Source organism: Gymnodraco acuticeps, unplaced genomic scaffold (assembly GCF_902827175.1).
Source record: "Gymnodraco acuticeps unplaced genomic scaffold, fGymAcu1.1, whole genome shotgun sequence".
NCBI classification, from domain to species: Eukaryota; Metazoa; Chordata; class Actinopteri; order Perciformes; family Bathydraconidae; genus Gymnodraco; species Gymnodraco acuticeps.
Window position 1 is genome coordinate 2,888,153 of NW_022992351.1, and position 27,743 is coordinate 2,915,895.

Genomic DNA, 27,743 nt, shown 5'->3' on the forward strand with positions numbered 1-27,743 from the left:
CAGAGAGGACACATGTTTATGTATAAAAGACATGAAAAAGTGGATTTTCCCCTTGAAATACTCTGATAATTCACCTTCTAGGTCACAAAGCCACACATGTAACTTTCAGCTGTTTATTATAAATATACAAAACATATCAAAACTGATATAATCACTCGGTTAGTAAGAAAACACCAAACTGCAGTGAAAACATTCATCAAACCACTGTTTAAGGCATCAGTGATTAATACTCAAAAGTTAATAGCAAACGTTGAGTTCTCACGTCATGGTTAGATGTTAAACTTGAACTATATTTAACTTTAAAAAAAGAGAGATGCATGTTCAAATTCATATCAGCATTTTGTTAATAAATCTACTTGTTGAATCGGGGAAACTCTTAGTAACAGATAAATAAAGAATAAAATATTATATTAAGATTTGGAAATGTATTTGAAAACTAGTGTGAATGAATTGCATGTGCAAAATGTGTGCCAGACACAAAGAAATTCTTGAAACCACAGCAAATGCTTTTTAGATCTGTTTGCATGAACCTTAATTCACTTCTGAATGCTTTTAGAAATATCTATTAGGAAATGTTTTAATATAAATAAAACTGAAATACACCATACATTAAGTTTTAAATAAAAAAACAACTGTGAAAAAGAGAAATGCACTCATCTGGGTACCGATAGGTCCGCGTGTTTTCCATCATGTCAACATACAATCTCACAGAGAGTTCAAATAAATACAGCGATAAATAGAGAGGGATATGCAGAGCGAGAGGTCTCCGCTACACCTGGCTCACAATCTCAGCGTCCTCCGCAATAAACCACTGGAGGGGGGTCCCGTCTGCGGCCCTCTGCAGAATCACGTGACCCAAACCCTGCGGAAAACAGTCATGAAATCAGTGTTCAGCTCAAGATTTCAGTACATATACATATTAGCATCAAGTGAGTTCATCAGAAGAACCATTTTCAGCTATTTTAATTGTCAATATTATTTTAAAAATCAACTAATATGTGATTTCAAACAGAAATACCTATTACTGCTTCTCCATGTCATTAGTGTCGCATAATGTTTAAATCGTCATCCCAATGTCAACGTCAGCAATAAACACATCGCGAAAGACCCTAGGGATTTCTTTAGTTATTAAAATAGAGTTTTGAGTAAAAAACACAACTTTTAAATGTTCACCCTTTGATTCCAGAAGATAGATGGACATTGATTGATATATTAATATGAATTTATTAAATAATCAACAGACTAGCGGCAGCCGTGATAACTCCATCAAACATGTTTCTTAGGGGCATTTATCATTTTGAAATGATAATCAGTACCAACCTGTCTGAATGGAGGCAGATGAAGCGAGGTGGGGCTCCTGACGCTCAGGGGGCTCTGCTGATTCCTCTGCAGCTGATTCCTCTGATGCCACGACTTCAACTCCTCCGACACGATGTCCCTGGGCAGCAGCCGGACGGCGTGGTTAGGGTACTCATTCAGCGAGGGCGTGCGCACCAGCCTGGTGTACGGCGGAGGGGGCTTTAGGATTCTGCTCTGGGACAATGCTGCCTCCTGCCAGTGTATCTGCTGAGGGCTGAGTGCCGCAGGATGAGGAAGGGGGGACAGGAAGCTCTGTCCAATGTCTGGGTCCTGAGGGGAGAGGGGGACAGCCTCGGCCCTGGTGTAGGCGGGGCTGGGCTGACACTGGTTGATGTTCTTGGGTGAGCTGGAGAAGTTGGGGATCGCTTTCTTCTGCGCTCCGAAGTGGAACCCGTAAGGCGGCGGGCAGAGCTTGGGCATCTCGGTGGGTTTCTCCCTGCCGGGGGAGCTGATGTAGGAGGAGGAGGAGTGCTCCGAGCTGCTGTCCTCCGAGCTGGACTGGTAAGGACGTAAGGGCGAATACTCCGGAGTACGCACCATGAAGTCAGCAAAGCATCTTCGCTGAGGCAGCCTGGTTCGTCCCCGATTGTTCTCTGAGCCCAGACGCTCCAGGTCAGCAGGCAGCTTCTTTTTGGGAAGTCTGTGGAGACACATCATGAGAAATTGTAAAATGATAGCACACGTTGTTTCCAGATTCAAAAGATATTTAGTTTATCTCCAGCCAAATTGGGTTACTTAAAAGTTGCCTCCGTTATAAAACAGAAATGATATTAAATAGATAGAAAAATAGGATATTTTATTTGTTCCGTTCATGGTATGCACAACTTAATGTATAACAATTATATATAAAACATGTCTCTATAAACACGCCATAACCGAAAAGGAGCAGGGAGAAGAAAGATAATCGTATATTACCTGCCCCTTTCTCAAAGACATTTTAATAAATAGAAATAGATGGTCTGTCCTTCATATTTTCTTATTCACAGCCAATCATAACAGTATTGTAGGAAAATAAGAGAAACACAAAAACTTACTACAAAAAATACTTAGTTCCCACTTGACAGTTAACGGAAAGAAACAAAACAAAAAAACAACAACACCAAAACATCACATGTACAAGGAAAAGTGCAACATCCTCATCTGAGTCCTACTGGGGCCTATACTACGAAGCTGGTTCAACCTAACCAGGATATGTTTGAGTTAGCCGGTTGGCCTAATCCAAAACATACGCGCTCTCGCTAAACTGTACTACGACGCTGGTTATCAAGTGGATCGCTCAAGCCAGCCGTGTCCTATCTAGTTAGGTGCGCGTTCACATGAAAGGGGTGGTATCTGGAGCATTCGACCAATCACAAACATGGAGAAGCGCACTGACAGCGCAGCGTCATACTTCCTGAATTAAAAGTGAACTTTAATACTAGTCAAAAATGAAGAAGTTAAACTTTAAACATCCATGACTTAAACACTTTATCCAGGATAAAAGCCACATAGCTGCACCTGCAAGGTGAATACAGCTGGTAAAAGAAAAAGTGTTTGAATGCGTACATTAACAGGTTTATGATATCACTGCCCCGTCTAAAACACGATCTGACTTTAATTACATTTGACTCGAGTGTTTCGTCAACTTAATGTGTTGCTTAAAATAATTCTTCTGCATACAGTATGTGACACTGTGAGTGTTGCACGGCCAGATACGGCTCAGCTGACTCAGATAAGAACATATGATACATTATGAAGTGATATGCCGCGGACTGTACTTAATGTTACTCTGATCCGGTTACTTATGTTGTGGCAGATATTTAAGTAAGCTTTCTTAACGCTAATGTTATAATAGTCAGATTGCTCTGAAGATGGAGGTGATATTCTATTAATGTTCACGTTCACACAGTCGGTGATTTTTGCCGGCCGTCTTTCCTGCGACGGCAGCTTTTCTGTATTTCCTTTCTCCTGTAATATGACTTGATCGCTTTAAACTCCGCACACTGAGCTCTGATTGGTCAGCAGGCAGTGCTTTCACTGAGTTGAGCTCTTAGCCTGCAACCTAACCTGGTCCCGACCAGGTTAGCCGCTAAGCATAAGTTACCATGGAGATCTAGCCTGCTAAAAAGAGAACCAGCTTCGTAGGACCGGAAAGCCGGAGTTTTCCCTGAATTTAGCCGGCTAAGCGAAAATCCTGCTTCGTAGTATACCCCCCTGGAGTGTTTTCAATGTTGATACAACAACGTTGAAAACAATAACACTCCTGAAAAATGGGATCTATGATTGAGTGTATTCAAATGTTTATTAGTTGAGAGTAATGCTCTTTGTGCATAAGTGTGCTAATGAATCTGAGTTGTCTGTACCTGAAGGACTGGGTGTACTGTCGGCGTACGTGCAGCTCGGGGGTGGAAGGGGCGCTGCAGGAGTGGTTCTGACGCATGGCCGCGTTCCTTATGAACTGAGACAGAGGAATTATGCTCTCTGCAGGTATCTGGGTTCCTGCTGGACTACTGTGAACAAGGGGGGGAAAGCATGATGTGGGATATGAAGACAGACAGTAAGATTCTTGTTTATTTTATTTGTTATTAAGTTTATATATTTTAGTCTTGTTGACACCAGGGTTATTATAGTAAACTAAGTGAAAATAAGCAGTAGAAAATAATGTTGCAAACTAAAACTATATAATAACAATATCCGGTACTAAAGATGTGATTAAAATGAAACAATTACGTGGTTAAAAAAACAAAAAAACTCTAAAATATCCCAATTAAAAAGCTTTAAACAAACTTGACATTTAATTAATCCCCAGTTTTTTTCCATTGAGTCTTGTACAATTAAATAACAAAAGAATATATTAACCTTGGTTGACACACTCTACCCAGTGCAGTTGTATTAGATGTATTGGACAGGTTGTTATTAAACATTCAGACTCTTACCTGGACCTGCTGCTGCCAGCAGAGCGAGGGTTTGGGGGTTTCCGGTAAGGCGGATCCAGACTGGACTCTTTCCACGGAGAGTTCTGGATGGGCGAGCGCTGGTACTCCACGCTGAGCTGGCTCGATGACTGGTGGCTGCTGGATGACAGCTGGAGGGGATCGGAGTAGCCCAAAACTGGAGGAGAGAGAGGGCTGGACGAGTCTACGTCTGTGGACGATCACAGAAAACATCAAACATGTCAGTTTCCTGCTGCTTCAAAATATCACCACCCAAAATGATCATTAATACTTCTAATTCCTAAGGCAGTACTTTCTATGAGGCCCAGGTCTATACTGCATCATAAACATACTTGTAATGCAATATAATCTGCTTCGAGCAATGCATTCTAAAAAGCCCTCAAAATATTCAGAATGCCTTTAACGATAATCATTACACATTATTAAGTATAATGTCAAGCATCATAATAGTTCATCATTTGCTAATTTCATTATAATTCCCATAGTTGTAATACAATATAATATTTGAACAATGCCTTTTAATCATACTATATGCAGTATAATCATATAAAGCCTATGAATATAATGCATTTTAGGTATGGATTGCAAAAAACGATGTCAGTGAGTGACCAGCAAATATAAGGTATTTTGATACCTTACATTTTTAAGTCATTATAAAATGCTTGATATTATGGAATGATTATTTGTATAAACCATAATGAATATTGATATGTGCTTAGAACTATAATCGTACAGTGCTATAAGACATTTTTACAATTCATTAACACTATGTTTACAATGCATTATATATATGGGTGTCAGGGAAAGGTCTTCCTTTCTAATGTATGTCCTAATCTAAGCATGCTGGTCAGAGTCAGAGTGATGATAATCTTATATTTACAAATGTACTCTCCACTCACCATCATCCAGGGCCACCACATCAGACAGGGAGCTGTCATCAGACATGCACAGATCTGCAGACAGAAAGGACACGTTTTAAAGATGTACATCAAACCCACCGAGTGTGTTCAGGAGTGCGATGCGCAGTTTGTCCTCAGGAGGGCAGCAGCGTCCTCACCTTTGTTGTTGCTGTTAGAGACGCTGATGCATGGGGAGTTGCATTCACTCTTGATCCTCTGCTGGAACACGGCTTCCTGCAGATCCTTCACCTTCTTCTCCTCCCTCTTGCACTGCTGCAGTCGACTCTTCTTCTGTGGTTTGCTGAGCTTGCCCTCCAGGGACAGTTTGCGGGACGCCTCATAAATTTGCCTCTGAACAGCCAGGTCAGTTTCCAGCACTTGCAGCTTTGAATCCTAGGATAAACACAAGTTCTGACATTTAGTCTAAGCTGATAAATGATCATCTCTTTCATCGCACAAAAACATTATCCACTGATGGCGGCTCCTACCTGTTCATTCACATGGATCAGACCTTCGTCGAGCTTGAAGGAAGCTCCGATCCTCCTTCTGACCCGGGGAAGCTTCTCATCTGGCATCAGAGGATAATCTGAGGGCAGCTCGCCAGTCAGCTCCTGTCAATTCAAAAAAGTAATGATTACCAAAGAGGGACAAGTTTGAGTACTATAGTAGTACTATAACCTATACCATTTAGACCTACTTTAAAGGTCCCCTACTTTACTATTTTTCAACAATATATTGTAGGTCTCAGTCTCAGGTGTAAACAAAACATGTCTCTGAAGTGTTTGGCTCGAAATACTAAACAGATCATTGTAGCATCCCATAAACCCCTCTGTTTCAGCCCGGTTTCAAAAGTGCTGATTCTGGGTCTGTAGCTTTAAATACAAATGACCTGCCACTCCCAACGCCCCTCTGCCAAGTGTTTGGTTTGAAAGAACACAATGGTGCTCTAGGAGGAGATTCAGGTGAGAAGGTGGGCGGGTGTTACCTTGGTATGTTATTGTCTAATGGTTGCATAACCCAAAAAAGAAATTGTGACATCACAAAATGGCCAAAATGCGATCAGCTGATTTTGCTGAGGTTTTTATATAAATGGATCAGGACAAAAAGAGAGAGATTCTTTTTTTCATGAAACTTTCTGAATCTCTTAACGCACAGGGGACATATGTTTGTATAAAAGACATGAAAAGGTGGATGTTGCATAATAGGTGACCTTTAAATAACATTATGTACATGTTTACATCTAGAGATGACTTACCGCCTCCCTGATGCAGAGCTGCCTGAGCTCCAGCAGGCAGAGCTCCAGACGCTCCTCCAGAGACTGGTGCTTCAGCTTCAGGGCTCTGGTGTGTGTGGTCAGGTCCTTCACCGGGGACACAGGGCTGTCAGGGACTGCAGACACACAGAAAATATGTTCAGTTTTTTTCTGATGTAGATGGTAATGTGCATTTAATGGATGCACGTATTAATGCCTTTTTAATTGTGTTTTGCGGGTATATCATACTGAAGACACCCAGATTTCCAGGGCAAATTTGCCAGAGGGACGATAAAGTAAGTCTGAACTTAAATAAGGCTTTCTTCATCATTTTTATGACCTGAACGTTTTCTTTTTGTGCCTACATTGTGTATCAAATTCATAGTGGCTTTTGAAAAATTGCAACTTGTGAGCATCACATGATTTTATTCGTTAGTAAGTTAGAAACAAGTTGCTAAATTATAAATAAATTCAACAATCTGACATGAACTTGCTCTTTTCAAGGTTTTAAGTTTAATTATGCTCACTTATAAATGACATACATGGAAATCAGATGTGGTATTTTGTGGTGATTTTCTTACCAGAGTGCACGATTATCCCGCTGTCAGTGTCACTGATCTCCTCTTTACTCTCGATGGCCGTCATCTTGACTATCTGCTCTTAAGTTTATAGAAGTACCTGTTCAAATAAGCACATATAACTGAGATTAGTAAAAATAAGATTGATCACTTGTACAGATTCCCCTGTTGTTTTCACACCACATGGCTTCATTCATGCTCCCTGCTGCTGCTTAACTTAACAGAAGTGAATGACTGGCGAGTGTCTTTTCACACACTTATCCATACAGCTCTCCATCCCCCCGTCCCCCTCCTCCTCCAGCTCTTTCTCCCTCACAAAAGAGGCAGACCCCCACGGTTGACTCGGCACATGTGCAGGGGTTAATCCGAATCGTGGTGCCATGGTGACGGGGCACGGTGCGGCTGGCTAGGAGAGCGTGTCTCCATGAGGCGTGTCAGAGGGCGTTTAAAGAGCCCAGACCCCGAAAAAGAAAGCAGATGGCAGCAGGAATTACCCCACTCATGGACTGCACCTGTTCCCCCCACGCACCCCTCCCTCAGCTCCTATTCAACCAGTGTCCAGAAAACCCTCAGGGGCTTTGAAGTGGAAGAATGTCTCAATGCTGGGCTTGTCCACGTAGCATCAGAGCACAAGGTCCCTGCCCATTTCACTAACACACTTTCACAAACAGACGAGCGCAATTCATGTTTATGGCCCGCTCTGTTCCACTGTTGCTGTCCCTAAAACATCTGACTGACAATAAACAAAAACCAAGATGCGACAACAAGAAGAAGAAAACAATGGCGACAGCAAATTGGAGTAAACATTTAGGGATAAGTCGAGGCCTTTTAAACCTGGCCAGGGGTCTGTGGGTTCCTGTTTTGGAGAAATTGCGTCATGACAACATTTTCTTAGGTTAATCCATTTTTCCTGAATCTCACATGACAGCAACCACCCTCTCTTAAAGAAGGCCTGCAGATCAAAAGAGAACATTTGACAGCCAACTAAGTGATTAAAGGATATCATTAGCCTCAAGTATTTCGTCAAGAAGTTTCTTTATTTATATCATGGAAACAAATCTTCATTTCAGAACCAAATGATGTGACGTAAATCAGGAATAAGACTGATAATAACAATCATTTGTATCAATGATAAATAAGATGATATTTTCTAGGTTAATTGATGAATCGTTTGGTTTGTAAAATGTCAACCCAAAGTTATTGAGTTGACTATGACTTTACAGTTTTATATTTCTGTCTATTGAATTGACTATAAATAGACTAATCTTCGCAGCTCTAGTCCGGAATAAAAGGGAAGGCTAGATGAAAACAGACATGGTATAAATGATTGTGATCATAAGGCGGCCATGTATAATCCTCAGCTCATGTCTCATCCTCTGTGTTTGGAGATTGGTATCAGGCCTTCCTGTAGGGACCAGGAGGACACGGAGGTGGACAGGATATTATTGTGGATCTCAGCGGCCTGACCCATTCACCATCGCAACTCATGTGAACTGACGCAGCTATGAGCAGCTGTAAAGTACAATGAGGCACAGGCTGCTCGAGTCAGTACAACAACACTGCAACAAAGGCCCTGTATCCACCGACCAGTCTCAATAATCTGCTGTGGGCACCATATCTGCTGACGACTCGTTGTGGGGCCAATATTGAGACAAGGCAGCAGTGAGAGATGGGGAAAGGAACAGTGCTGAGTTTTTACTGTGCAAGGTCTGCTGCACGTTCACACACATGTCTCCATGCTGCAGCGTTCTCAAACTAAAGACGTCAACAGGAATCCAGCCTGGTAATCAGAGACAGGCAGGGTACTGCAGGATTTACCCACCTACACCCCATAACTCTCTGAAGACTTTCACAAGAGTCTGTGGTCGGAGGTCTAGGCTGTGTGAGTGGGTGGGTGCTTTTGGGAAAATCAGCAGATCTCACTAAAACAGCAGATCTCACCAGAAGTTGCAGCTTATTGCCAAGATGTTGATGCCATTTGTCATAGCTTACATACAAGCTTGAGGGAGTGCTCTATGAGAGCCAAAAAAACAATACTTTTCTTGATTGAGCGTAACAGGAATAGCAGGCCATTTCCTGGAGGGATAGCTGCTGATAGCACAGTCTCCACCCGGCTTGATTGATGTAGTCAAAATATCTTGATTGCGGGGCATGTGATCATCACTAATTAAGTCTATCTAGAACCGTGTCAGGGAGCGGACCATCCCTCCCATCCTCGCCACTCATCAGACCGTGACCGTGTATCATCTACGGAAGTGGGTGTTTATGGCAAGAGATCATGATGTGGATTCACTGTCTCCCAGACTTCCCCCCACCACCCTTTCCCATGAGCCTTTGGAGCTGCGATCTCCTGGAATGCTGCCACCACCGCCGCGCTCATTACCACTGTGGTCGGCCCTGGAATTACCAATGGGGACCATGCAGCCTCGCCGGGGGGAACAGTGAGGGATGCCTGAAACCAGACCGAGGCCTGTTCAAACCCTGTAATTAAGACTCTCCACTGAGTGCTGATACCATGGAAGAAACCTAACGACTTTACAGCATGCCTTATTTCAGAGTCTGACGAAAAGCCAAAATCCATTCAGCAAAATGGATCCACTCTGCACACAATATGGGCTGCTGGAAGAAAAGTGCATCAATGTGGGAGACCGGCAGGAGGACAAAAAAAAGAAAGTGTTTTGTTGGAACACTGGAGTCAGATCTTTGTCACTGAGTGTAAAACTGCACAGACGGCAGCAAACAGTGGTGGAAAGTAACTGAGTGCATTTACGCATGTTTTGAACTTAACTTATGTTTTGAACTTACTTTCCATTACGTGCTTCTGCTCTACTACATTTTGAAAGCAAATACTGTCCCTTTAACTGCACTACATTTATTTCAAAAGTTGTAGTTTTAGATTATTGATACAAAGTATAACAAACTAAACTAATACATGATGATGTATTTCATGAGGTAGTATAGTATATTTACCAGCTGCAGCATTAAACACATGAATGCATCACACTTATAATGCAATCCAATAGTATATATACTAATATACGACTGTAGTTTTTACCATACCAAAGTAAAAGATCAAAGTGTTCTTCCACCAATGGTGTCAACATGCAGAGATAGCATAAAAAGCCACGGTTATTTTGAGTAGTCTGTATCAAAGACAGCGACACTGTCAGGTTATTTTCTTTGTCAGAACAATACTGTTAAGAAGTGCAGGGGTCTTCGTTTTCCAGCAGAGACAATGCAGGGGTAATAAGCACCATACCGGCCTGCGCTCAGTCACTGGAGGCCATATGCTGGCCAGACATACCAGCTCTGTCCCAGCCAAACGACAGCGTAAATACAGAGCGCAAGAAGAGATGCTCCATTGTTCCCTAGAGGCTGAAGGGCTGCCCAGGGATCATGACACCTTGTCCCTCTGAGTCATCATTTCTGAGGCCTCTGAAAGGCCACTGGTGGTCATCTCAGGCTGTTGTGGCAGGATGTGGTTACAGCTTTTCACCCACAAGTACCCACCGTTTACAAAATGAAAAGGGGGACTGCGGGGGCAAAACCACACAGAGGTGTTGTCTATAACACCACAGTAGCACTGCATGTCTGTCAACATGTGGACTGATGGAGATTGTGTTTATTGCAGTGGGCACAAACAACTGCCAGCAACCAGCCTGCTGCCACAATTACATTAGAGTTGTTAATCAGTGAAAGCACATGTGCATATATGGTACAATACACAGACAAGTTACTACACTGCAGAGACTCAACCTCCCTTCCAAGTATAGGAACTGATTTATATTTAATTGCATTTTTTAATGAAGAAGTCAGATCCCTTTTGGATCTTCTGGTTACTTTACTAAGACTGAAACTACTACTTTACTAAGTAAAAAAAGGCTATCACGTTATTGAATTGTCCATTTAAAATCCTGTGTAAAAGTGCACTTAATTTAAAGTACATACTATAATAAACACACATTAGGACTACTTTAAATATCAACAGAATATGCATTATATTTTCAGAATTTTGAATGTTAAGTCTGCAAAGTGACTGGTATTTTTAAATTCAGTTAGAAAGAGAGTACATTGTAGTGATGTAGGAGTACAAAGTAATAGAAACATTAAATACTCAACGTTAACTCATATAATGAAGTACATGACTTGTACAAATGCACTTTAGTTACTTTACAACACTGAATAAGAGTCACCCTTATCTTAATAATATTAATCATATGTTTAAAGACTCATATAATGCAGCACAAATAGCAAATTAATGTAGGCTATTGGCTCTATAGAGTTACAAAAACGTTTACCGATTTGTAACATTAACACATCCATCACACACTTCATCCTAGCTTAATGCTGGTTGCAGTAATGCTCCCATTATATATCATGTTGTTAACCTATTTAAAGTATTGTGTACTCACCTTGAGTTTATTATCTTCTCCTCTATAGCATCCTCTCCGCTGTGTTCAGACTTTCTCTGCTGCTCAGATGTGAAAGCGACGCTTGGGACATCTGTTTCAGTCAACACCACTGTCTCAGTGACGGGGGAACCATGTAAAATACATTTGCTATGACTTCTTTTTTGACACACAAGTAAACTTATTTTTCCTTTACATTGTCTTATAAACTCTATGTACTCTCTCATAATTTATTTTTATTTCATTTAAATAAGTTTCTAACTAGGAAATGAACATTAACATGTACCGGTGATCTCCCCAGACTCTTCATAAATGGTTTGGTCCGACGCTGCTAACTCTCCAGACACGCTCTGCTTATATTGACACAGCACGCGACCCACTGAGGGGGCTTTTACTTTGGAAAGAGGCACAAAAGAAGAATGGCCGGGGGGAGAGACAAGTTTTGGTAAAAGCCAGGACAGCTGGTGAGTAAGTAGTGGTGGTAAAAACAAGACCATACTCACCCCGACATTCCGCCATGATGATGATGAAAACAAATACATTTTGTTGTTTTTGCCAAGATGAAAGTCAAACGTAAAAGTAGTCATCATGCACTATACCCCTTTCCAGAATCAAAGGCTATGTTATACCCTACGTATTTGAATAACATTTAGAAATGAATGTTTCCATCAATTGAATGTTAATTAGACCTACTTTATAAACTGCTATAGCTTAACCTACAAATACATGACTGTTGTTAATTGATTCTCACTTTACTCACAATATAAATAGTCAGGCCCACATTTAATTCAACTCAATAACAATAGTAGTAGGCTACCACATACATATTGACTGGGAAAATACAATCAAACAAATAAATTAAATGACCAATAAAGTCCCTTATTAATGATCAATAATGATGTGTAGATCAAAACCCTAGTGATTTATTTTAAATCCCTACATGGTCTTGCTCCGCTTTACATTAAATAACTCTTAACCCCTTATTCTGCTCCGAGACCCCTCAGGTCAGAGTATCAAATGTGGTTAAAGCACCACCATCCAGACTCAAAGCTAAATAGGATCATGCTTTTACTATTAATCTGTAAGGAGCATTTAAAGGTAGTTGCTGGTTCAGGAGGGGATAATCAAAACGACATTTATAGCATATAATATTGTATCTGCTCATAAAATATCTTAGACATTATATAATCTGCAAAGTAACAGAGATATGCTTTGCTGCAGAATATCAGACTTTTTAATAATAATACATTCTATTCTAAATGCCTTTCAAAATCTTAGTTAGAAGTAGCCTAACAGATAACAACGCCATATAGATTTAAGTGAAAATCATACACAGAAAACGTAAACACAACAGGGTTCTCAAGATGTCACAAATAGAGACAACACATAATGTAAAAGAACGACCACAAAAAGAGAAAATGAAAGGACATATTAAACAATGCTATTTTGTACATTTGGGTTTTTATTTTATTTTTAACATGGCTAATTTCTAAAAGTACGGTGACATTTAGGGAGGTTTATTCCATGGCATTAGAGCTTAATGTATTAGTATTAATAATCTCATAATATTAAATGGTGTAGATAATAATAACAAACCTATTGTGTACTTTTTTCTTTTATATTCTTTACAAGTAAAGTTTCCTTATTTAAATTAAGATCTGATTACCTCTTTTTCCCACTGATTATGTATAAAGTCTAAATGTAATTCTGACATTTGCCTATAGCCGGTGGCTTCCCTGACTATCCCAAATGTTTCCAGTTCCTTTACCAGGCCCTTGGGTATTCCTCTATATCCTGAAAAGGCTCCTCCAGATGGCCTGAGCTCTCTCCTCTCGTCCCGTGATGGAATGAAAAGATCAGCTAATTAAACAAAGTCCAATATCCATGTGAAAGAAGCGCGAGAGTCCTCAGGGAGAAGAGATGCATGCAAATCAATCGCCACTGCTTTGAATTGTAACAAAACAACACATCTCTGCAAACCATAAAGTATTTTATTTCCACAGCACATGGACACACGAAGATCCAGAAGTCATGACAGAAACAGATACACAAACATGCACATTGTAGGGGATTTCTATGAATAGAAAACGGTTCTGCTGAGAACTGTCTCTGTTAACAATTGTATAGTGATCTTACAAAAAGTAAATGGAATTAAAAAGATGTGATCCGTACTCTAAACAAACGTTAATCCAAGAGGAAGTATGAGAAGTTGAACAATATAATAGGTAAATCACCATAAAAAAACATAACAAATATCCATCTTCTGGTCCTCAACAATTGTTGATCCACATAATTAGAAATACAAAATAAGTACTTTCACTCCCTCATCCGCAATTGAACTGTAACAAAGTTAAACGGGTCGCACAAAGACCCCTGACAAAAATAGAGTTAAAATGCTGCAACCTGTCTTTTTCTTGACATGGCTTTGCTTTTTGGAAATAAACATGTTTCCTGCATGATCCTTATTAATTATAATATGTTTAGATGTAATTCTCTAAGACATGTGTAATGACATGATGCCTGTGATGCTTTTGTTTGTTTGTTTTCACACTCAGTGACAATGTGAATTGGGCCACTATGGTGAAATACTTCAGGGGCTGATGGGAGGCTCGGGGCCTCACGTCTGTGTCCGCCTCAGGTTGTCCTTCACACGGACAAACTCCGGGATCGTCTGCTGGTTTTCCCGCTGCCTGATCTCCTCCTGCTCATACTGGAAAGACAAAAGAAAAGTCAGTGTCATGCACCTCATCCTAGTCCAGACCAACACCAGAAACAACATTTCAATCACCAAGAATTCAATATTTTTGGAAAATAACAAGGTCAGATTTGGCCTAAAAATGTGGTTAGTTGTTTTTAAACCTTGGGATTGCACCTATTGTTATGGGTTTATTGTTGTAGCTTTTTTTTTAATAATGGGCCACAAGCTAATATGTTTGGGAAAAACTGGTTTAATATACAACAATGCATTGTATTTTTAGGCTAACCATATGTTTTTCTTTAAATGTTAGATCTACATTTAAAAATGAACACCTTACCCCGTCATATAAATTAAATGTAGTATTAAGCATGATTGGCTATTTCCCTATGAAATTGAATGAAGTGGGAGTTTCAAGTAGCAGAAAAAGTAAATACTCAAGTTAAATACCTCAACATTTGATTTCAGTGCAGTAGGCCTATGTTTTAGAGCAGACTAACTGCTGGTATTGACCCTGAAAATCCCTTGTTTTAACACTAAAAACTGCCCCTGTATGAGTTGGCCAAAGTGAATGTATTTGTACTTTATGACTCCTTTATTGTCTCTCAGCTGTTTGTTATGTGCTTCTGTTTACCTCTCGCATCTTCTGCTGCCTCTTGCGGAGCTCTGTCTCCAGATCTGAGGGCCGCTGTTTGGCCAGCTCCTCCTCCTTGTGCAGCTCCAGTCTGCGCTGCTCCAGCACTCGCTTCAGCTCTGGTCTCTCCTCAGGAAACAGGCCCCTTCAGGGTCAGTCAATCACAGTTACACACACAGTCCAACATGCTCTGCTTCAAATGTTGACCACATTAAAGGTCACCTATTATGCAAAATCCAAAATGTGTCCCCTCTGTGGAAAGAGATTCTGAAAGTTTCAGGAAAAAAGATTCGCTCTCTTTTTGTCCTGATCCATTTATATAAAAACCTGTCTGAAAATGAGCTGATCAGATTTTGGCCACTTTATGATGTCATAACGATTTGTTGGCTCGCTTGTGTAACAATTAGCCAATCACCAACCAAGGTAACACCCGCCCACCTTATCTCCTGAATCTCCTGAATATCCTCATAGAGCACCTTTGTGTTCTTTTTAACCAAATCTCTCTCAGAGGGGCGTGGGGAGGGGCTCCTTATTTTCATCTAAAGTAACAGCACTTTTGGAACAGGGCTGAAACAGAGGGGATTATGGGATGCTACAATGATCTGTTTGGTATTTGGAGACAGGTTTTGTATATATCTGAGACCTATATTATATTGATGAAAAACAGTATAATAGGGGACCTTTAAGCTCAGACGGGTATGTTGTTGTTTTTATGAGCTGGACCTCCTGTACCGTTTATGGCTGAGCATCAGCTCCCGGTGCAGGTTCTGGTAGCTCGGCACCAACACTGGGGAGCCGTTCAGTCTGCGGGGCTGGAGGGCCTCGTCCCCGCTGCCGTCTGCTGTGGACTGACGGGACAGACGCTGGCGGCCAACAGACGCCTCTAAGGAACACAAAACAACTCATACTGTATCTCTTCCTTTTACTTGTACCTCCTCAGATCTGAACACTCCTTCTGAGAAGTCTTGACATGGATCAGTAGACAAATGTTTAAAACTACTGCATCATTGACGTTGTTAATTTAAGATTTTAACCACAAAGTATTTACAAATATAATTGTGAATTGAGTGAACAGCATTTAAATAAAATGTATGTCAAGTAGGTATAAGATAATTATATCAAATCATTCCTAATGTATTCATCAAACAGATGATTATAGATCAGTCAATCATTCAAATGCATTGATTCATCTACTTGATACATCTCATAGCTTAAGCATTTAAATATAAGATTGTAAGCATGTGACCCTTTCTATCAATCAAATATTCTAATCATCAGTATAATCAACTGTTTTAGAATACTATTTCCATTTACGTTCAGCTTTTGTGTGATAAATACCTTTCTTGTGATTTCCATATCCTGGTTTCTGTAGGTTTAAAAGGGTGAAATAAAAAATGAAGAGACATTCTGTTAGTATCTAGTTCAAGTATTCTATTGTTACTAGCTGAGCCAAACATGTTACCATTAATTATACTTTTTTATTTCATAAATGATTAGATTTGGGGTTCAATTAAATACTGTAATATGGTGAACGGACAGGGCCTGTTGAGGCAGCACGCCTCAGCAGGTGATCTGTGTTGACTTGCAGCAAACTGATGTAACAGCTTTGTCAGACAGCGATCAAAACAGGACCAACGTTGGGATCCCATTCATTCAAAAAAGAAAATGATGTAAGGATCTGCATGTATTTACACCTAGGAACACAAGATGAACACTTGGTATGCCTGTAACTCGACCAGACAGAAACCTTTGCCACACCCGCTGAAATCAGATATTCAGGAGGAGAGGGAGTAACAGATGGTAGATGCTGCTGTAAGTCAAGCATGCTTCTTTAATAAACTGCCTCACAGCTCACCATAAGATCACTGAGCTCTGTTTCTGGGCTTCCAGGAGCCCAATACTGTTTGTGTCTTGTTATGTTCCTGTCAGAGACTTTTAAGCCTCCAGATCCTGTCCCTCCTCAGGCTCCAGCAGAGAGTTTAGAGCTGACAGATAACCTGACGGGCGTCTGACCTGCTGCACGCCATTGTTCCAGTCAGAGCCTGCAGGGCTGGGATTGATTCCAGAAAAATCGCTCCACCTAATCTCATAATTGTCTTTCTCTCTAGAACAGATGCTCTGAAATGCTATAAACAGCTGACCCTACACTTTTGGTTAAATGGTTGTTTGTTCTCATATGCATTGTAACATGAGAACCCTTACAATTGAAAGAACTAATGTTTTTCATTGTGACAAAGATAAGTCACGTCTACATGCAGCATATGGTGTCAGCAGTATTTCTGCGTAAGGTTAATAATTTAAGAATCAATGTAGGATGGATAGAAACACTTTTGATGCTTGCCTGATTCTCCTAAAGCGATTCATAAATGAATGATTCTGTAACATGATTCTACATAATATAAAGAGGGATATTAGTGTATTGGTCATAGAATTGAAAAGAAACAACTGTAAATACAGTAACAGTCTGACAGAAGTAAACTAAACCTCTGACAGATGGCCACCAGGCGTTGGCCACTTCTTAACCAGATACAACTAAAGTGAGATAAAACAACTCACTTTTTTTGGAGTTGACGCCATGGAAGGAAGTGGTAAGTGCACTGTTTCTGTGCAGTAACGGTGTTTCTTAGTCCATTGTTAAAAAGAATCACATCTCCTCACATCGTCTATCTGCTGTCTGTTTCTTTGCTGAATCCAAGAATTGTTGATGAGGGCTCCTCAGAATGAATGTGCCACCTAGCTCTAGACAAAAGTGTTACTGTCCACTAAAATCTTATTACGCTTTCAAGATTACTGCACAACCCCCACAGGGAATAGCATGCTAGATTAGGTGGCTGCTGCAGACGTAAGTGCAGCTTAAAACCAATCTAACACGGCACTATAACAAGTAAACTCAAACAACATGTTGTTTGGTGAAGCATATTTTTCACTCAATAATAGTTCTCTATTAGAGATATTCAAAGTAAACACATCATTTGCAATGAGTCGTTTTTGGCATTGTATTTGCTGTATTTAAACTCGGTTAGTTATACTTTACATTGGGATAGATACTTTACATTGAGATGGATACTTTACTCAATACTTTACATTGAGATGGAAATTATTCTAAATGTGCTTAATCAACATTTCTAAAACTCGGTTTCAGGTCACAATGCCTTGTCAGCAGACAATCTAGGTTACAGTAGCTATTGTGTGGTTTCTGATCAGCTCTATAACTGAAATGACGTGGCACAATCTTTATCATTTATTTGTTTGTTTATTTAATTGTATGTGAATGTTATAATGCAGGCACTAACAATGCAATGTATATAAGGTTTCCAGCTAATGCTTAATAAAAGTCCTGTTTACTTGTAGGCCTTTAAGGCTCGAACCAACTAAACAAACAAATGGATTAAACCGACTCAGGATAAAAAAAACACAGAACATACAAAACATTCTGCACTGCAATTAATAGTAGGAGAAAAGTGTATGTGTTTGAGTTTAAGTGTGTGTAAAAATATCACCAGTTTATTCTTTCAAAACATGAATGGTTCACATTTGTGTTTCTTAAGCCACTGTATATTTAAAACCTTAAATTCAGAAGGTATTTACAATGATTCAGGTGATTTTCCTCACAAATGGCTGATTGAAAGATGTTGATAGATCAAATGACAATGGCAGTTTTATATGTATATTCCACAGTTGTGTTCATAGACTTGCTCGTTTAATGTAAGAAACAGACAAAAATGAGGAAATGTATTTTCCATTAATGGCCACATGAGGTCACTATGCTCACAAACACATGCTACTTTCAATGTCCCATGATTCCTTGCGGCATTTAGCTTTAAAGGCGACCCGGATGTTCTTCGCGCTCACAGTTTGAATGGCGTTTGAATGGTGCGAGCGTGTTAGACGAGTGTTTGTGTGAGTACATGTGGTATGTTTGAGTGTGTGAATGTGTTCCTCCTAAATCTACACAGTGATCTTATTTGATCTGGTCTGAGTTTGGCTCTGCTCCGACTGGAAATGATAGGAAAAGCGCTCTCGAGCCTCTATGGCGATGAGTAGATGCGATATGTTAGCGAGGGCCTCCACGCTTCAATGTTGTGGTCAGAGGTGATGAGTTGATCAGATATACTAGTTCTAGTGAGTTTGGGTTCATCTCAAGCTTCACGACGGACACTGAGTAAAGAAGCGATTCTGATCTAACCACAACCGAGAAGCAGCGTGAGGTACCTGGACGGATATTGATCGTAAGAAGCTCATTGATATACAGTACGAGGCACCGCTAGTTTTCATTGTTGCAAAAACACAATGTCATATTCTAAGGTCCTGCCCGCTTTTGTTTTTACTGATAAACTGTCTGGACGTTTACTACAACCCGGAGGTGAAAAATAATTAGATTTAGACCTCTTAAAGTTATGGTACAGTAAGTTTGTTTAGAAGATGTACCCGTGAAGAGTTCAAGAAGGTACATTTCAGGTGTTGCGTTAACAGACTTTCAAACGTTGAGCATATTTCAGACTAGAAGGTACTAGTCTGAAATACTGGGGATAAACGTAGAGCTAGAGTATTCAAATGTAAGAGGTGAAGACATTTAAATGTACCTCGTGATTATGAGTGGTAGACGGAAGGAGAACATGTTTTGTTATGCAGTTATTTCCCCCCACTCGTGAAGTTGGGAGGGGTTGATTCAAATTAGAGTAGCTTTACTTGTTTTACCTAACCAGTTAAAAAACCAAGTATTGTAGCTGACCGTTTGCTCCACTTTACGTTAACATTCTTCAAATTCTTTGTTGAAGCCTTACCCACAAATGAATTTAAATGTAGGTGCAGCAGTTTTTCCTCCTATCCATACTGGCTGTTAAGAGATTCCTTTAGCAATTTGTATAAAGCCACAAAGAAGCTCCTGTCGTCTTTTTGGAAGCAATTGTGTAACTGAGTTCATTTTAGGACATGTGCCGCTTTAGTGTTTCTATACCTCTGCTGCAGATCAGCAAGAACCAAACTGGGAAAGCACAAGGATGAAATGTTTGCTAGGAAAACTATAAATGAAGAACTTTGAATATCCCCACCCCATTAGCTTTTGGCTGAACAATTGTTAGTGCATTTATGCAAAAATATGTCTATAGTATGTAGCCTAACATCCTTCATTTGATTCCACGTCTACTACCAGTTAGTATCGTCTTAAAATAAACGTGGGGAAACAAATAAACATATATTGTCCTGTGTGTTTTCACTCAGTTGCCAGTTTCATCAGGTATACCTGGGTAAGATACATTCACTCTTGATAAAATGCCCTGCAATAAATCCTATGACTGACTTGTTTCTAATATTTTATCCACCCCAAATATAACAATCAATGTTTATTTATATAGCCCAATATCACAAATGTTACATTTGTCTCAGTGGTCTTCACAGATTGTTCAGAATATCAGTATGACAATACGACACCCTCTGTCCTTAGACCCTCACATCGTACAAGGAAAAACTTCCGGAGAAAACCCACAGTTTAAAGGGAAAAATGGGAGAAACCTCAGGGAGAGCAACAGAGGAGGGATCCCTCTCCCAGGACGGACAGACGTGCAATAGATGCCGTGTGTAAATTGAAAAGATAATACATTTGCAACATAGGTAGTCCAAATGTTTGGAAATGCATGTGTGTATAATAGGAAGATGAATCCACGAGGATATCCATCCAGGGCTCGCGATGCAGGACACAGGACCACAGGATCATCCATGACTCCGGCTCCCGGCGTATATAGACACCAAAAAGACAGACATTTGGGGAAGCTGGGTTAATCGGAACATGAGAGTACACAGGTACAGACAGAGAGAAGGAAGAAGTAAGATGTCCCCGGACAAACTAAGCCTATATCAGCAAAACTATGTGTTGAATCTAATCAGCCCTAACTATAAGCTTTATCAAAAAGGAAGGTCTTAAGCGCACTCTTAAAAACGGATAGGGTGTCTGCCGCCCGAACACAAACTGGAAGCTGATTCCACAAATGTGGAGCTTGATAAGAAAAGGCTCTGGCTCCCATTGTACTTTTAGAGACTCTAGGAACAACCAACAACCCTGCATTATTGGAATGCAATGCCTAGTAGGACAGTAGGGTATAATGAGTTATTTAAGGTAAGATGGCGCCTGCCCATTAAGGGCTTTGTAGGCGAGAATAAGAATTTTAAATTATATCCTGTGTTCTATAGGGAGCCAGTGTAAGGCAGCCAGAACAGGAGTAATGTGGTCCCTTTTCCTAACTCTGGTTAGTACAAGAGCTGCAGCATTTTGAATCAGCTGAAGCGACTTGACTGACTTCTTGGTACACCCTGATAATAAAGAGTTACAATAATCCAGCCTTGAAGTAACAAATGCATGGATTTGTACACAATGCATGGACTATACTACACAATACGTGTAGTATAGTCCTGAAACCTCTCTGTTTTATGCAATACAATTAAACTGAACCACAAAATGTTTTCTACATTATGAAAACACGCTTGTCTACACTTCTCCTACATATTGTCTTAAAAACTACATACACACACATAACCTCACGTCTATGTCGGTTTCATTTATTGTCATGTTCAAATGTGTATATACAATGAAGGAATAGATTATGCATTTTATGCTACAGAACTTATTTAATATCCTTATTCCTGACTTAAATCTCAAAACATGTTATGCCCTGTCAAATAATATGTTATATCTTAATATTTATTTGTTTACATCAATGCAATTACTGCATAATTTTTCCACTAGTAAAGACATATATGAGTTGGTTATATGCTGTATCCATGGATGTATTAGGGAGAGTCTTTATATTCCATTATATATTATGTATATGAAAACTATAATAATAAAGTGAAACAAAAAATGCAGAGGTTGACTCACTTTGTGCATTGTATCTTGTATCTCGCGATAATGATCGTTATCGTGGACGACGGCGTCACATTGACGTGTATCCACGTGACCTCTTTAGTCCAACCAGCTTTCAGTAAATACTAGGAGGAAGCGCGCCCAAATGCGTGAATGGATAAGAACGAACTCACAGGTGCTGTGTTCGCTTGACAGTCTTCTCTTTTAATTCACCATGGCGTCGACCAGCAAAAAACAGCGACGAAGTCAGGTGGTCGGCTCTCAGACTTCCAACAGCATAGCGAACGACAGTCAGCCCGATGGGACTGGAGTGGAGGGTCGTTTTGTGGAGGGATCGATATTTCGCCTCACCATGAAAAACTTCCTGTAAGTTATCAACAACAGAGAACAACCGTCTGTAGACTGAAACTCAACTGCCACCAGTCATAATATAATGTATACATATTATTATCTTGATGATAGCTGGATGGCCACATTCATAGCAAACATGCTAGCATAGTTAACGCTTCCTGGTACTCTATCATTCATGAGACCTGCATATGAACATCGTCAGTTGTGGGTTAAGCAGCAGCATTAACCCGGATCCTAGTAATGACCTGGGAGTGACGAGTCTCCCCTCTCCATTAACCCGAGTCCTTTGAGTCATACACTTGTTGACGTACAAATTCAAACTATAAATTGCGTCACTCGCTACTCTCCTTATAACATGTAACATCACATTACAACGTACCCCAGTCCCAGGGGCGGATCTAGACAAATATTCATCGGGTGGCAGGATAATTTCAGGGGTGGCATCCCCTGGCAGAAGTATATGCTGATTTAATCGTAGTCATATCAATTAATGTTAACTTGGAAAGCCACAATATTTATTTTAACTCAATAACATTTGGTGACATTATTCTGGCACATCAGTAAAGCCTTAAATATAAATATATAAGGTGGCAGACTTAATTTAATGAATTTTAACTGAATGAGTTTGTCTCACTCTTAGACCAGCAGGGGTACCAAATCTATGCAGACTGCTACAATAAGTACATTAATTAACTGTCTCGTTGATGTTTGTCTAAATTAATATGATACTATTAACAATCATATTATTCCTACCAGCTGTCAATCACTGTTATGATTCACATATTCAGTGTTATTATTAAATAAACTATATTTTTTGGAGGAGTTAATGTTGATGAATGTTCCTGAAGATGCTTGCTCACCCTCCTTCAAATTTGAAAGACAAGTAATTACTATCATATATCAAAAGAATCAAAGGAACAGTTCAGCGCCCCACAACTTCATTGCAAACAGTTGCAACCTTGACATTACATCAAAAAGAACAAACATTAAAGAAGTGACTAACTGCATCAGTTAGGGTTAAAAAACGTGTATTCAGCTAAAACATATACATCGCTGCAGCTATTATCCAGTGGAAAGTCCTTACCTCCTGGCCTAGTTAAATCAAAGTGGTTACTTTTTTTTGTCTGGGCAGTGTAGTTTTACGTCTTATTTGACTTTCTCAGGACTTAAAACAGTTTTTTGGGGGCAGACCCCCACAAAGAAGAAAAATATATTTACACACGTAAGGTCATCATCTCAACAGTTTATTATGCTCTTCGAGTCATCCATGAGCAGAGCATCAAGTTGGCATGCCTATAACAGCTGAATGTGGCGATTACCATCTTGTTCAGCAAAACGCCTCACAAACTTATTAAGATTTAAAGCTATGGTGCATTTTGATTCAATGCTGAGTGCAGCCTGAAGAACATATCGAGGATTAAAAAACTAATGTCACAACAGGACTTAGAAAAGCTTGTCCATGCTTTTATCTTTAGTAGACTCGACTACTGCAATAGTGTATTCACAGGGCTGACAAAAAAAATCCATCAGAAAGCTGCAGCTGATTCAGAACACTGCTGCACGTGTCCTCACTAACATTAAAAGAGTGGATCACATCAGTCCGGTTCTGAAACCTCTACATTGGCTTCCAATCGGCCAAATAATTGATTTTAAAGTACTATTGCTAGTTTTTAAATCATTACATGGTTTAGGACGGGTGGGGAACCTTTTTCCTCTCAAGGGCCATTTCAATGTTGACAACATCCTCCGGGGGCCGTACAAATTATTGACCTCTGCTTAAAATACTAAAATCACAGCCCATTCATTTGGCCTTTCTTTCATGCTGTGTAAAGAAAAAGCAACCTCTGAATCCAGATATCTCACCATGACTCGTGCATACATGCACGTGCACGGTGTGGCATGACCACCAAAACAGAAAGATATGGACACAAGATGTGTGCTCCCCCGGGAAGATTTCTTTTTTAAATGTTGAAGTTAAAAGCATCAATCTGGTGCACTTTGAGAGCAACATTAAGAGATCTATGGATACATCTCTCAACATCCATATGAAACAGAACTGTAAACAGATTTCTTTTTCTTTATGGATATTTTACAAATCACTCTCCTTTCAAACTGTATTCTTGTTTATTAACTTTTTTTTACTGTCATATAGTATTTTATACCTGTTTACTTTATTCTCTTATTTTGTTATAACTATAATGACCATATAAAGATGTGCCTCTACCTCACTGGTTGGAGAAAAAGCTTCTTATATTCGTTAGCATAGCTAGCTAACCAGATGCTAAAAACAACAAAGTTATTGACTGTATGATCAGAATGACAGATGAACAGATCGCCACTGGGCTTACAACTAGAGACACAGCCACGCAGAAACTGCGGCATGTGTACGGCTCCTTGTGGGTACTGACATTTATGAAGCACCCGAGCGACGTTCTGGTGCTCTCCGTCAGAACTGCACCCCTGTCAGACGAGACATATACTACGTGGTGTTGTCACGATACCAACATTTTGGTTTCGATACCGATACCAAGTCAAGAATTGCGATTCCGATTATTTTTCGATACTTTTCTAAAAAAAAAGGGAAACAGTCTTAAATGTAATTATTGTGCTTTATTTCACACCATAACCATAACACAAACTTTTAAACAATGAGAACAATAAACAAAATAAATGACAAGAATTCGTATTAAATAAAATTAAGCATCTCAAACAACTTTTTTGTTTTATAAAATATAATTTTTTAAATATTTTATTAACATGTAATAAATAGTACAGTAATATAAATAATTATTAACAACATGTATATTGCAGATGTTAGCCACATTGGTAAGTTAGCTAAAAAGATAGCCATATTAGACAGTTATCATTGCCATTAATTGCCTCGTCAAACTACGAAAACGTTCGTTTGTCACAAAATAAATTACACTTGTTTGACTTAGATTTGAGGGCATGGGCTGAGCATGATGTAATTATGTTATCTATCACATTCGCTAACCTGTCTGTCTTTAAATTCTTTAAACAGCTCTGGATTCCGGTCGGCGGGTGCTTAGCCAAGTCTGATGTGTTGGCTCCCTTGGTTTGCAGGGATCTAAAACATTTCTCACAGACAGGCCTCGTGGTGTCCGTAGGCTTGCCCTCACTGTCAGAGATATAGCTCAAATACTTCCACATTTCGCTTCCGGCGTCTTTTTTGTCAACAAGCCGAGGCGCAGCGGCAGTTGCACTCCCACTTGCAGCCATGCTTCTCGTTTTCTCACATGCTCTGGCAGCTAGCGCGTGGCCGCGTGCACGAGAGAGGGGAGGGACACACACGGCTCTTATTAAAACGGCGCTTTCTCACCGGAGTACTTTTCCCCGTCATTCTTAAAGTACCGATACTAATGAAACGGAGGAATCGTACCGTTTTTAACGGCAGGGTATCGCGGTACCTTTCAAGTATCGGTACACCGTGCAACACTAATACCACGTGATGACATGTTACGGCCCGTCCACACAGCGGCGTGCGTTGAAGCTTCCATCGCTTCTGCCCATTCCCTTTGAATGGGGTGACGTCACTTTTAGCCAAACTGCATCGTGGGAAGCGTAGCGTTGCTGGCGTGGCTCGCTGCAAAAGTTGAGCAATGTTCAACTTTTGATGCCTCGGCAGAAGCGTCAGCCAATCGAATCATATGCCAGTACAAGCTCTAGCCAATCAAACCGCTGCTTGTGTGTCAGGGGCGGGAGTTTCATGTGATTGGTTGTTGGTCGAGTGTCAGACACGCCCGCCGGCAAGCGTCAACGCACGCCGCTGTGTGGACGGGCCGTTAGGCTCGTGTTGTGTTCATGGACCCTGACCGTGGCCAGGAAAAACAGGCACTCGCTTGTTTAATTCTTTTGCGGTCTAGATTTCTTAAATTTTTTTCTTTTTTGCGTGTGTTTATAAATTACCTCGAGGGCCGTACCAAATGGTCTCGCGGGCCGTATACGGCCCGGGGGCCGGAGGTTCCCCACCCCTGGTTTAGGACCAAAGTATATTGTTTAACTCCTACATAATTACGAGCCATCAGGTGCCTCAGGTCTTCTGGGACGGGTCTGCTATCGGTTCCGAGAGTAAAATCAAAACATGGAGAGGCAGCATTTAGCTATTATGCCCCGACAATCTGGAACAAACTACCCAAATGATGCATGTCTGCAGAAACGCTTACTATTTTTAAATCGAGACTAAAAACATATATCTTTGGCTGCTTTTAATTGAGCTGCTCATATTCGCACTACAGTATGCCTTTTTAAACATGTATTGTATACCTGTGGTGTTTATTTTAATTATTTTATTGTCTTTGCTTTGAATTGTCGCGTACAGAAAAGTGCTATATAAATAAACTTGCCTTACAGCCAAACTTGACAGGCTCTTTGTCATTGTAGACCGCAAATACCTCATTCCTTCCGTCTACTTGGATCGTGCACAGATCATTTGACGACTTCACCTTAGTGCAGGAATACCGTGAACATAGTTTAACGTGACAGAGGAATAAATACACACATACACCGTCGGCTTTTCTTCAACTGGAAGTGACACGTTTTATTGCGCATGTCCCTTTTATCACGGGAATACAGGAAGTGATTAGTATAAGAGTATTAAATAAACAAATTCATATATTATAATTCAACACCCCCACTTACTCTTATACTGCACAATTTCTCAACATGAATTCAAATGTAAACACCTTATACACTTGCACAATAACACAGTGTTTTACATTTCTGGGGTTATTTACATTCCAAACAAATACTTTACAAATTTCTCACTTTTGACCTTTGTTGCAGGCTTAGTGAAAATATCAGCAACCATATCAGCTGTAGGGCAATAGTCAATGGTTATCATGTTATCACTCAGTACAGTTCGAACAAAATGATACTTGATATCCACATGTGTACATCGTTGACGACATACTGGGTTCTTGGATAGAGCAATTGCACCCTGGTTATCTTCAAAGATTTTCACAGGAGTATATTGACCCTCACTGTCCATGCTCTCTATTAGCAGCACAAGATACAAACTCTCTTGTGCTGTGGCAGCCAGTGCCACGTACTCTGCCTCACATGTCGACAAAGCTACTGGTTGCTGTTTCTTTGATCTCCAAGAAATAACAGGCCCATTGCTAGTTAGACTAAAACAGTACCCTGTTATACTCCGTCTGTCACTTTGGTCTGTTGCCCAATCTGCATCACAGTATGCAACAAGTTTCAGTTTTTCATCTTGTTGTTTAAAACATAGCTCCTGATTAATTGTGCCCTTTAAGTACCTCAATACATGTTTAGCAGTTAGCCAGTGTTGTTCTTTTGGCTCTGAAAAATACTGTGACAGTTTACTGACTATCCAACTTAGATCAGGCCGTGTAGATGTCATTAAATATATTAAGCTGCCTACCACTTCACGATATTGTGTTGCATCAACAGCTTCACCATCATCATCAAAGTTTATTTCTGTTCACATGTGATGGACCTTGGCTTACAGTCATTCATACCAAACTTTTCCAGTATTTTTGTAATGAATTTCTTTTGACCCATCTTTATTTCTCCCTTTTTCCTGAGTAAAGTCAATGCCTAGGAAATGTTTAAGTTTCCCAACATCCTTCATTTTGAATTTTGTGCTCAACATTTCTTTCACAGTATTAATTGTGTGAATATCATTAGCTGCGATAACTAAGTCATCCACCCAAATAATCAGAATGATCCTCTCATTTTCTATTCCTTTACTGTAGACACAGTGTTCAGCTGGGTTTTGTGCAAAACCGTTC

At 40.1% G+C, this 27,743-nt stretch overlaps 3 protein-coding genes and 1 non-coding gene across 5 annotated transcripts in view; 2 read left to right on the plus strand and 2 right to left on the minus strand.

The window, feature by feature from the left end:
* Positions 1-99: 99 nt before the first annotated feature.
* Positions 100-11,543, minus strand: inavaa (innate immunity activator a). Its single transcript, XM_034208924.1, has 10 exons — positions 11,434-11,543; positions 7,025-7,121; positions 6,447-6,580; positions 5,680-5,802; positions 5,350-5,584; positions 5,192-5,245; positions 4,275-4,482; positions 3,702-3,848; positions 1,321-1,999; positions 100-862 (listed from the first exon to the last, which is right to left on the minus strand). The coding sequence occupies exons 2-10, from the start codon at positions 7,086-7,088 to the stop codon at positions 770-772; spliced, it is 1,737 nt and encodes a 578-aa protein (XP_034064815.1). The 5' UTR covers positions 7,089-7,121; positions 11,434-11,543; the 3' UTR covers positions 100-769.
* A 1,860-nt stretch (positions 11,544-13,403) lies between these two features.
* Positions 13,404-17,456, minus strand: zgc:195245 (uncharacterized protein LOC565483 homolog). 2 transcript variants are annotated; one of them, XM_034208925.1, is made up of 5 exons: positions 17,316-17,456; positions 16,098-16,125; positions 15,492-15,642; positions 14,760-14,904; positions 13,404-14,140 (listed from the first exon to the last, which is right to left on the minus strand). In XM_034208925.1, the coding sequence occupies exons 1-5, from the start codon at positions 17,334-17,336 to the stop codon at positions 14,048-14,050; spliced, it is 438 nt and encodes a 145-aa protein (XP_034064816.1). In that variant the 5' UTR covers positions 17,337-17,456; the 3' UTR covers positions 13,404-14,047. The 2 variants fall into 2 exon arrangements, with proteins under 2 accessions (XP_034064816.1, XP_034064817.1); XM_034208926.1 differs by lacking the exon at positions 17,316-17,456 and adding an exon at positions 16,615-16,713.
* Positions 17,457-18,562: 1,106 nt separating this feature from the next.
* Positions 18,563-18,944, plus strand: LOC117542121. Its single transcript, XR_004568380.1, has one exon.
* A 2,777-nt stretch (positions 18,945-21,721) lies between these two features.
* Positions 21,722-27,743, plus strand: part of smc5 (structural maintenance of chromosomes 5) — a 33,119-nt gene continuing 27,097 nt past the window's right edge. Inside the window, 1 exon segment of the mRNA XM_034209278.1 lies at positions 21,722-21,981. Coding sequence (XP_034065169.1) covers positions 21,830-21,981 — 152 coding nt within the window. The 5' untranslated portion in view covers positions 21,722-21,829.